Here is a 12072-nt window from a genome sequence, read left to right on the forward strand (position 1 = left end):
TTAAACGTAACGTGGTGAACTTTTTTAAATAGTTTTTTTTTACTCAGTGCCTCAAAATCTATAAGAAATTATAACTTTCAGCTAAGGTATAAAAATCGTGTATACTAGTGTAATTTTTTTATCTGCGTTTTAAATCCCATCACATTGGCGATTTATTTTTTTGACAACGATGTCGCATTGACAGATGAGTTAACACAAGTTAAATAATAAAAATGTTTGTAAAAAAACATAATTTTATAAATGGGAAAAAAATTAACTTACAGGTGAACAAAAAGTATGAAATAAGTACTTCTTAGACAAACTACTCGTTTCAGAAAAAAAAATATTGGTGAAAAATTAAGGTCTAAAAAATATGAACTCGTTTTTTTAAAAATAAAATTTCTTGAAAGTATAAATATTTAGATATGTACTAAATGAATAAACAGCTATTTTTTACCCCGACAATGAAGATTTATTCCAGAGATGCATACAAAACTTTTCTCATAACAGACTAAATTAATAATGACATAAGAAAATGATAAATTTCAAAATATTCATTAAATTACAATTTTAAGAGTAAAAATAAGTAAAAAAATTGTTTATCTAAAAAACTCTCTGTTTGAAATAAAAAAAATTCACACACAATTTCCCAATTTTTGCGTTAGGAACATTAGCTTTTTCACAAGTATCCGAGCTAAAAAACAATATAAAAAATATTTTGGCAAGTGTGCATGTCATCTATCAGTAAACAACTCGTCAAGAGCAATTAAAAGTCTTGTTTTACATTCGAAAATTAGTCTACAACTTCCTATTCATGTAATAAAACATAAACAATTATGTTAATGAGTCGTTTCATTTCGTCGACTTGGAGTAAATTTCAAAACAAACTTTTTTAATTAAGGAAAATACTGATCAAAACTTTATGACTTTACAGCAAATTCTCGCCACATATCCTTTAAATAAGCACAATCCCAAGAGAAACCATGAATTGGAATTACACGTATATGCTTTAGATACTCGAAGTAATAACGGAGACAAGTTTGAAACTGACATTAAAACACATTTTCTTGTTGTAAACGGCTTAAAAGTCAAACAAAACCACCAAGTTGTTTACATCAAAATTATAATTGAATTTTATATTGGAACTAAAAAAATTATTTAATTTTGTGACAAATAAAATCAACGATTACTTCAGAAGCTGTAAAGCCGTCACTTTACACCTTAGGTGTTAAATTATGTAAATTTATTTTACCCCTACTCGATAAGGACTAAGACAAATTCGAACCTACGAAATTGCATCACCAACAAGTCAACAATTAAAGCACTAATTGAGGATTTGGAGGAATCTCCAACTGTTGGCAACTGTTCCGGATGGTAAAAAACGGTGCGTTTTTTCACCTATTTCGACTTCTTCCTCGATGGATGTATGGCAGATGACATATAAGATATGTCAGCACATGGAAACGCACTGTCACCAAAGACCGACCAGCGGCACGCGCGTGTTTCCACTGCTATTCGACCGCATTACGTAACTCGCGGAACGAAGGATCGAAGAGTGGGGGACGAAACGGAATGACGCGAGCAAGTTGTCTGCAAGACCGGAGACTCCGGGAAGAAGAGACTTAATGGACACCTCAGGAGTGGACGAGGTGGTTTTTAAGTGTCGGTCGTGATTTGAAGTCTTACTCTTTGACGAGGTTCTTTGATGCTATTTTGTATTGCAAGGGTTTCGTTATTAAGCGAACTTGGGAAATTAGGAAAAGTTGGACTAACGATTATGGTACTACTAAAGAAAAGTCACGTCGTTAATAGTTATTTACATCCGAGAGTGCGTTACAGATTGAGCCCTGTAAAATAATTAACACACAAGATTTGTATAATACTTTTTGAAATAAAATTTTCATCAAGCATTAAAAGAATCATGATGACTATGACGCACCACGAGATGACGGTATTTCAATTAGAACTACATAGTCAAAAAAATATTTCACTCATTCTGTATTTACTGAAAAAAAAGTTGTGTAAAATAGCATTTCAAATATTTACAATAATAGTATATCAAACAACGCGTTTCGTAAGGCAAGTTTTGTGAATCGAGTTTAGGTTTATGAAACGAGCAGCCAAGCACGAGTTTTATAAAGAACGAGTTCTCACAAATGACTTATGAAACAAGTTTTTTATGCTATTTTTGTGTGTTTTGAGTACTTTTTTAACTCTTTGAGGGACGGTGGGTTAAAATTTAACCCACCTTTTTAACTCACCTAAATTTATATTTTTGAGCAGTTTTGCTCATTAATTGTAATATTTTTAATAATACAGAGATTATTCTTGTAGAGTTTACCACATTTTTTTTATTTACAATTAATGAACTTAAAATTATTATGAAAACTATACAATTTATTAATTAATTTGAAATACCTACATTTTTATGATACTTATTTTAACTTAAAAAAAAATTGAATTGTTTTTTGAGAATATACACATAATGGATAATGATTATTCTAAATACAAAGAGGAAAAAAAAACAAAACAAAAAAAATTTCTTTCATTGGGATTAGAATTTCGAACCAGGTTTATCAGGCAAAAACTTTCCTATTTCGACTAGTAGGCTTCATGACGGCATCGAGCATTTCCAGCCTATTTAGGTAACCAATTTCGCTTAACATTACATTGATAAAATTTTGCATTTTTAATAAATTTTTTCGTATTATTCTTAGTTTTTTGAGATATGAGTGGTATGTCCTGATGTGGAAAATTACAACAATAACATGAACTTTGTTGATAAATTTGCACTAATACAAAAAAATTTAACTTTTGTTACCTATCGCACGTATTATTTAGTTTGCTTTTGTTTTTATTATTTGTTATTATTTTTCTTTGTTCATTATAATACTATTTTATTTTCTTAATTTATTTTTTTAAATGCCTATTATGTCACTAAATAAGTATGTAATAGACAATGACTACTTCATATTAAGAATGCTTTGAAATTAGCAAAAATGTATGAGATTTTAAGAGGAGTTCATGAAGTTAATGAGATTACCGAAGAAAGTAAAAAAATCTGAAATCTAAAATAATTGGTCATAGACCGATGAAAAACTGTCGTTAGTGCTATTTTAATACCTACTTTTTAAAACAACTTGAAAAATGATTATTTTTAAAATCCAGAAAATAGCTGTACCTGTACGGTATTTTAAATACATTAAAATGTGTACCTGAAAGAGTTAACATAAATGTCGATTTTTCAAAATTTAGGAACTTTTGCCCTAATAAGATGGTTTCTGGTAGTAAATATCATAAAGTTTAAAAAATTCGATTTTAGAAGTGTCAGATCTCGAGTATTTTTCCAAATTTTGTTGAATTAACAATGAATACTGTAAATATTTCATGCAGACCACCTGAAATAAGAGAAATCGCTCAAAACGCTGCTGAAAATTTATTAAATTATATCCGAATTGGTGTTGAAATGGCTCATTAAAGCATCGGTTTTGGTATCAAAATAAGCTTTCTTTCAGACGCAAAATAGAAAAATATATTTTCGATATACAAAAAGATATATTTTATAAATGTGTTTGAAGATGGTGTTTTTTGAGAGTTTTAACCGCACGCCGTGTGTAAAACTCGTTTTTCTATATAGTCAATAGAATGTTAATTTGACGTTTACAGTTTAGAAAGCTAAAAATTAAAATTTGGCCTGTACTATTTTACAATAAATCTTTAACACTGAGTACAAAATAATACTTATTTATTATACAAGACGATAAAGAAATTGTTTTTCTACGAGTGAAAAGGTTAAGTTTACGAGTGACGAAGTCACGAGTGTACTTTTTTCACGAGTAGACAAACAATCTATATCGTCGTGTATAATATTTCGTTTTATTTTGTACTCACCTACCAGAATTTCTTGAATATAAACAGTAGATAAAAATTACTTTATTTGACTAGACGATAAAAGACAACTTTATCTACTGAAATTAGTTGATAAAATATAAACAGTAGATAAAAATTACTTTATTTCACTAGACGATAAAAGACTACTTTATCTACTAAAATTAGTCGATAAAAGCACTCTTTAACATTGAGTACAAAATAAAAATAGTTTTTTTGATGAGATTATTTTTAGATTAAAATAATAAATAATTTTTTTAAATTCAGTTCTGGAATTGAATCTGTTCATCCCTAGATTACTAGATAACAAATTTCATCATTAACTTATTATTAAATCAGCTAGCTTGTAATAAAGCGTCAATAACTAAAACTAAACCAAACAGACCTAAAAGTCACTGTACAAAACCAGTCCAGAAGACAACTTTCTTACGCGACAACATAGACGATGTATTCTCTGGTGACTGTTGTAACGTTGGGTCATAATCATTAGCTATATCTCGTGACCTTTCTATAAAAAGTTTGATACTTTCCATTTTTTCTGTATGGTATACCTAACATAGTTAGTTGTTGGAATTATGCAGATAGAAAATAAGTTTAAAAAATATAAACATACCGTTTTAAATCTATAAATAAAGTAACCACTTTTATGACTAAATGTCACAAGTAAAAGTTTTACCTTTCAGCCACAATTCTGTTTTTGCGCCTAAGCGTTTTTATTTTTACCATGACATTATTGACATTTACCAATGTTGTTTATTTCTTGTCATTTTCACTGCTTCAGCATTCGACATTTTGCACTACTAACTGCACTAGTTAAATTAATAAACACTTTCGAAAATCTCAACACAAATTTCGATGTTTGTTTAGAAGTGTTGTTACGATTTCATTACTTGCGAGCATCCTGATTATTTTGTTCATTTACTTGCTACTAATTATAGTGTTTGCAAATAAAATAGTATATGTTATTCGGAGTAAAAGTGTATGTGGCTTAACTGAATCATTTGCCTCACTATGTTCAGTTTCGCCACATAAACCACCACTTTTAACACAATATACTATTAAATTTGAAAATATCGTGTTTAAACAGGTTTATATTCATTGAAGTCGGATCTATTTTACCAATTTGGAAACAGATTTATTATTCTGAAAACCATCTATTTATTGGGTAACCAATAAAATCACAACAATTTGATTAATTGTATTAAAAAATCAGAAAAATTATTAAAAAAACAGTCATCTAAATTCTGTAATGATAAATAATTGAAGGAATTATTGCAAAAACGTGACAAACCATATTTTTTTAAAATGACATCAAGACTTTAGACAAGCCAAACACAGTCACGAGATTTGTGGAGTTCTGAGTTACTGCATTTATCAAAAAACCTAGGAGATGAAATGTCAAAATATAAATTTCATAGATTTTTCTGAAGCTCAAAGTCCTATTTCTCAATAATTTGATGATGTGACTTATCACGTTTTTAGCCCTTCAATTATTTAATACAATGAAAAACATGTCGCTTAGAAACAATAAATTTTCAATGAGCTATAAAGCTCAGTAAACTGAATGAGAAATGCATTCATAATGTTTTCTCATTTATATAACACAGGAGTTAAAATTACCACCATAATAGCAGTTGTGTATATCTTTGTTATGAATTATAAAACGAGAATAACAGATTTAAAATATGCACCCAACAAGCACAACTGAAATCCATATTCCATTACGGAATAATTACCAATTAGGTATGCTAACTTCGATTTACCACAGTAATCGTTATCTTCATTACCAGCTTAACACATTCTTACATAAATGAACTTGCTATTGATTTTCCCTTAAAAAAATTAGGTTTCCGTACTTAAAACGACATCATCGTTGACTTTCTATCGTAAAAATCCTCAACAATTGAGATCTTATATTTAAATCCAATAATTGAAGTTGTACCCACATTGCGGCTGATATTATCATGAGAGCGAGAGATAAGGCCGAAAATTTCAAATAAGTGTGACAATAGTGGGTTTGCTTAGAAATTAAATTGCTTATAGAGCCAATTTGCATCGGATAAACTACAGAGAATGTGTCGAGTTTTATCTTTTGTGACAAATTTCAACTGAAATTTCTCACTTTACACCTACTCAAGTTAACTTTTCTCAACATATAAAAAAAATGTCACAATAAAGTGTATTACAACAGAAATAATATATAAACAAATAAATTACTACTCCATGTCCCTTAACTAAACAAAAAACAAGTCGTAAAATATCGCCCCCGTATAACCTCAATTATGTATCCTTCAATCTACTCTAGAGTGGCTCTTTGGTGGCATTTTTAATTTAACAAAATACTCAGTTTTGGACAAAACATAATTTGGTTAATAATAATTGCAATAAAATATTTTGTTGATAAAAATTATCACAGGCCAAGGTCCACACACAAAATCAAATTTGGGTTAAACAGACAGTATTGATCCTTCATCAAGGCCATTTACACATTAATTTACTGATAAATAAACATTAACTGAATATAAATCAATACATTTGTGGCATAAAAAATCCTCAATTTACATAAAATTCGAGTTTTAAACATTATCGTATCACTGGAGTTTGAACTGAAATCGCTTCCTGTTGAGTACAAAACATACGATTAAAATTTTTATGATCGGAAACTGGAACACCCAAAAATCTGTTTAACTAATTTACATAATTTTCATCATCAAGTGGATTACATTAATCAATAAAACGGCATTATTTGCATTGGATAGGCTATAAAATACATTTACGTGTAGGTTTCGCAGCTATTAAATAGTCATTTTCAATGTTACTGCTTTTTACGATGCTAAAAGTATTTGTATTCTGTGTGGTAATGGCAATCATAAAGTTGCATCCTTTTCTCGCTAATGAAGTCGGACGCAAAATAAAACAAAAATATTAATTAAAACAGTGTTATTAAGATTGATATCCATACAAAATAAATAAATTCTTCGTCAAATCCCAAGTTATTTTCCGAATTCCTTGCCCCACTTCAGTATCAATTTCCCCGCAATTATTTTTACTTATTGTAATCGCGTCTATGCAGAATCGATAGCACGAATGGTTTTCTCGGCTCTTGAGACACGTTTGTGAGACAATTACATCGTAGTTAAGTCGTCCAAAACCTTTTTGTCGCAGTTGGAAGCACACTATACAAACCCAAATAATCCCAAAATCTTCCAAAGTGCCGGACATATTTCATAAAAGATCTTGTCGCTTTCACAACTTCTCAAGTCGACCAAAAAACTGTTGCTTCCCCTTACTATACCGATATCTTATCACAGCCATTAAAAGTTGTTGATTTCTTCCAATAAAACGCATCTATCAATTTCTCTGATTAAAGTTGACTTAAGTTTATTAGAGCTGGTCATTTTTTGTTATTTTATGTGCCTTAGGTTGTTTATTTTCGGTGAGCTTATGTTTTGTGATAAATTGTGTAAGGGAGAGCGGCTTCTGATGTGTACACTTTTGCTGCCAAGAATGTAGGAGAGTCTAATACACTGTTTACGATATTAGAGTATTATTTCAGGCGGTGAAGGATTTGCTCTTTTATTACCACAGTTTCGTTTTTCTTTGATCATAAACTCGTACAAATACAACATTCTTTTGGTATTTATCAAAACAAATTTTATTTTAAGTGTTGAATATGAACGGATTTGTAGTTTGCTAATCCTATTTGTGTGATTTGGGTAATCTGGCAGTCTACACCACCACTTTCTTTAACTTATTATTGTGGATTAGGTTTGTTAAAAGCCACTCCGTTTGGAATTGGTCAAATTAGGATATCGAATAACGAAAATAATCGAATTAAAACTTTTCTTATTGCTTGATGTCACATTAATTTTAAACTAAAAGCTTTCACATTTTATAGTTGGGATAGCAGACGGAAATTTGTGCACATAATCGAGAAAATCGCATCTCGATGTCTTGTTGGACTGTCTATTACCGTTGCTATGTTGGCAAGCGTATAAACATCCCTCGACGTTTGATAAACCAGACATTGCCCCTTGAAAACATAATCTACGAAACCTAGTAAATGTATAAGCCGATGATGTGCTAGACGAACAAACCATTTACCAATCACTGAACCACAAATCCAGAATAAAATACCGTGTAAATATTTTAATACTAAACTTATGAAAAATTAATCGCAAATTTTAATGCAAACATTTCATTGAAACTGGATTTTTTTGGACATAATCTCATTATGAAAATTCATGATGGACAAAAAGCGTTTTTTGCACAAACTAATTACTTTACAAACAAAAGAATTAGTACATTTTCAAGAACGATAAAAATGAGATTGTTTTTCAAAAATAAGATTTTTCCAAATTTCCTTTAGTTTTCGAGTTTTGCATTTTTTTTAATGTCAATCCACTATAAAGCCTCTTACAAAGGCTATGATCTAACTACAGTAAAACCTCGATAAATCGAACCTCTATATCTCGAAATTTCGATAAGTGAAAGCGATTGGCAAGTCTCAAACATTTGCTAATAGAAATAAGTATAATTTTCCGATATCCCGAACCTGTTTAAGATTAACAGATTTTCGGTTTCCCTAAGCTGTAAACCTCCACTAGTCCATTTTTTTAATTCCCGCAATTTTACGTAATACACAGTGGATTAATTTCTGTAGTATGCACGTGGTTTCCATCTATTTACACAAAATTCAAGGCCTGTGAAAGCTTTTTCAAAAAAATGTCTTCAATAACAAATTTATTTCTGTAACTTGAAGACAAATGAATAAAATCTATACCTACATACCTATGCAATTTCAATTTTTTTGTACTTTAAGAGTTTATGTTTATTTATACAGGGTGTTCGGTCCAAGTCGCCCCGGCAGATAACACCTAAACTTCCTTTTTTTTTTCAAAAACGGTATTTTCAAATAATACTATTCATTCATTCAAATGCTACCAAATTTAGTTTTTCAAATAGAACACCAATATTTTTTTGCTCGAAACAATAATAATTGGCATGAAAAATACGGTAAACCACTATTTATTACATTTTACCTTACATAATACACTCAGAAAACAATTTAAATTTTTGAATTTTATTGCAACGTAGGCGGATTTTTTTTGTCAAGGTATTTATGCAAAAAGCAATATGCTTGGATACCGTTTAATTGTTAGTTTGACAAAACCTAATTTTTGAATAAATCTTATTGAGATTGAGAGAAAAATACTCAAATAGAATTCACCCAAATCGTTGGAAATTTAATCGAATTAAAAAACAACTGAGACGAATAGATTTGCTTCTTAAAACTAAAAAACCTGTGGTTCTTTGTGAAGAACAAGAAAATAGAAATCTGAGTGTTGTTATCAGTCGAAGAAAATCCAAGAGTTTCCATAAGAGAACTCGCTCATCAAACTGACAAATTAAATTTGTCAAACCAACAATTAAACTGTAGCCAAGCATTTTTTTAATTCACACCTTTCCTTTAAAATTAAAAATCAGGCTACGCGACTAATTTCCTTATAAAATTCTAAGATTTAAGATGTTTTTTTGATTGCATTGTGTTACGCAAAATGTAATAAATAGTGATTTACAGTATTTTTCATGTCAATTATTATTGTTTGGAGGACAAAGAACATAGGTGTTCCATTTGAAAAACTAAATTTGGTAGAATTTCCGGCAACACTGGATGTGCTAAAAAAATTTAATACATTTATTAAGAAAGCCAAGAATGAATATTATTACTTAAATATTTACTTTTTGAAAAAAAGAAGTAAGTTTAGGTGTTATCAGTCGAGGCGACTTGGACCGAACACCCTGTATACATGTTTTATGCCATAAGAAGTTAATTTTTGTATATATTTTATGATTATCAAAAAAATTATATATAAAATATATCTGGAATCCTCAATAACTCGAATAATTTTTTGGCAATAGACACTTCGACTTCACGAAGTTCCACATTCTACATTTTACTCAATTTTTAGCAAAAAAAAAACAAAACAAAACAAAATTTAATTCTCAAAATACGATTTTATTATTTTCTGAAGACAAATGATTTCAAAAAACTCTTATTTCATATATATTCTGCGTTTTTACAGCTCTAACTAAAAAAAAACTAACCTGCGATTTTGGCCAAAGTGTAAAACTCGTTTTTTCTACCACTAAGCCTACGCTAAATTTATAGGATGTGCCAACAGCAAAGTTATGATAAGACCAAACATTAGCTACACGTATAAAATGAATCAGATTATATGACAAGGCTTGAGTAATATGCAAATAAGTCAGCTTCTAACCAAAAGCGAGATAAATTTCTTCTCGTTTGTTATACATATTTAAGATATTCATAAAAACCAGGACTTGAATTTAAGAGAAAAATAATTTCATTTCACATCGCATAAGCCGAAATTTTGTATTTTCTAACTGAATCATCATGAAGTTCAAATTTTCCGCATTTTTAAGTCAATTCAGCGCCACCTTAACGATTTTCAAAACCAGACAACTACTAAACAAATTAGTCGGTAAAGCAGGACGCTTTAGTGTCATTCAATCAAGAGTGAGAAAAATCAAACTAATTTTCTTGAATTTGTACACGAAACGAAGAAACTGAAGTGAAATGTGCTACCTACATAATTAATTACTAACTAATGTACAAGTTCAATACTAAAAACTTTCACGAAAAAGACGTTTGCTCAATGACATAACCTCAAATTACATCATGATGCGGTTATCAAGCTTTAACGTTTTTGCTCTCGGAGCAAAAACCGCCGAAAAGTATAAAAACGCAAGCGAAAGGATCAATAAAAAGATCAGTGGAACTTTTATTGAAAAAGCAGCGATTTACATGAAAACTATATGGAATGACTATAAAGAAGTGGCTGTCTCTGTTAGAAGTGATATTAAGGAGAAACCTTTAAAAGCTGCGGGTTTTTTCACCGGCATGGGGTTCACAATGTATTGTTTAACCCACAATCCAAATGAGCAAAGTTTTAGAGCAAAATTTATACAATGTTCAAACGACGTTTCTTTAGTCAGTTCAAATCTTGTTAACGGGGCTGCTGTGGAACATATGAAGATGATCCAGACTTGTTACAACAGAGATTTAATAAGGTATACAAACTTGGGGCTATTTTCCATCATTTGGGTGGATAAATACAGCGACCAGTGTAATATGTATGAAACAAACTGTTCTTACTTGAAACTGCCATATAGGAAATTCGCTAGTCAAGTCATAGATGTAGGTTTCTTAAATATTTGGTGGGTTATCTCACGCAAAATGTTAGATTATGACATAAATTATTAATGAATGAAATGAAATAAATAAACTTTACCTTGGCACTGTTGTCTTCTATATATTTGTTTGTGTTCACAGTTATTGTCTTCGGAACGGGGCTCATATCCCTGGCTCCTGAATCCCACTCCCAACTATCCAATTTTCCTTGACTAATTTCACTTGAATTGTCTTTAGTGTGCTTCAAGGCGTCAATTTCCGGCCGCAACGCCAATCGACGACGCAAAAATTGTTCGTAAGAAATCCTCCCTTGAGCATCGGCCCCCAACTGGAGCATAAGCTCGTCGAGGGAGTCTTCAAGGCTCAGTTCCCTGCAGATTGCAAGCAAATCTTGGCTAAAATCAAACCCAATTTGAAGATGAATTTCCGTCGAAATTCGGCCTTTACCTATCAATATAACCGTCCCCATTGGCATCGCAAGCCTGGAAGAGTCTCCGGACCCGTTCCTCGTCACAAACGGAGCTCGCGCTCTCGCTGGCACAGTCTGTCTCTGCCATAACCCCTAAATCTTTATTGTCATTTCTCCAAATTGGTGTTACTAACTTTAGACATTTAAAAATAGGAACTGTGAGTTAGACTTCATATTTTACTTAAAAATGAAACGATTTTCTAACAACAAAACATTTCTCCGATAATTTTTTATTATAAACAATCACAAAAAACTTGAAATGTCAAGAAATGTCAAAATTGGGAGCATCATGGGAGCGAATACACCATCTGCGCTGCCAACTGTGCCAACCCACAAGATTTGAAATCCCTTAAAAACACCCACTCTCATTTAAAATTAAATATTTTAAAATTATAACATATTATTATTTATTTGACTAATAATACTGTTAACCAAAAAATTACGTAATTTTATAAAATTGTCAAATTATGTAATTTTTTTATTGTTAAGAAAAATCCCTAAAAAGATAACTAAATAAGAG

General features: G+C 30.5%; 2 protein-coding genes across 3 annotated transcripts in view; one reads left to right on the forward strand and one right to left on the reverse strand.

Moving 5' to 3' along the window:
- Positions 1–11835, reverse strand: part of LOC123007283 (colorectal mutant cancer protein) — a 38601-nt gene extending 26766 nt beyond the window's left edge. The window contains exons 1-2 of one of the 2 annotated variants that reach the window (XM_044402487.1): positions 11531–11835; positions 11184–11478 (exon numbers count right to left, since the gene is read on the reverse strand). In XM_044402487.1, coding sequence (XP_044258422.1) covers positions 11184–11478; positions 11531–11640 — 405 coding nt within the window. In that variant the 5' untranslated portion in view covers positions 11641–11835. Of the gene's footprint in view, positions 1–1377; positions 1520–11183; positions 11479–11530 lie in introns of those variants that run through there. The other variant, XM_044402489.1, reaches the window with a different exon arrangement.
- On the forward strand, positions 10380–11203 carry LOC123007284 (mitochondrial import inner membrane translocase subunit Tim29). Its single transcript, XM_044402490.1, has one exon. It carries the CDS (start codon positions 10571–10573, stop codon positions 11153–11155), a length of 585 nt encoding a protein of 194 aa, XP_044258425.1. The 5' UTR covers positions 10380–10570; the 3' UTR covers positions 11156–11203.
- Positions 11836–12072: the final 237 nt, after the last annotated feature.

This window comes from Tribolium madens, unplaced genomic scaffold (genome assembly GCF_015345945.1).
Source record: "Tribolium madens isolate multiple individuals breed KSU strain unplaced genomic scaffold, Tmad_KSU_1.1 Scaffold_3;HRSCAF=73;Tcas5.2_LG2, whole genome shotgun sequence".
NCBI classification, from domain to species: Eukaryota; Metazoa; Arthropoda; class Insecta; order Coleoptera; family Tenebrionidae; genus Tribolium; species Tribolium madens.

Bases quoted from the DNA above. Each gene is read 5' to 3' on its own strand.
- LOC123007284 (XM_044402490.1), top strand. From the start codon at position 10,571: ATGATGCGGTTATCAAGCTTTAACGTTTTTGCTCTCGGAGCAAAAACC.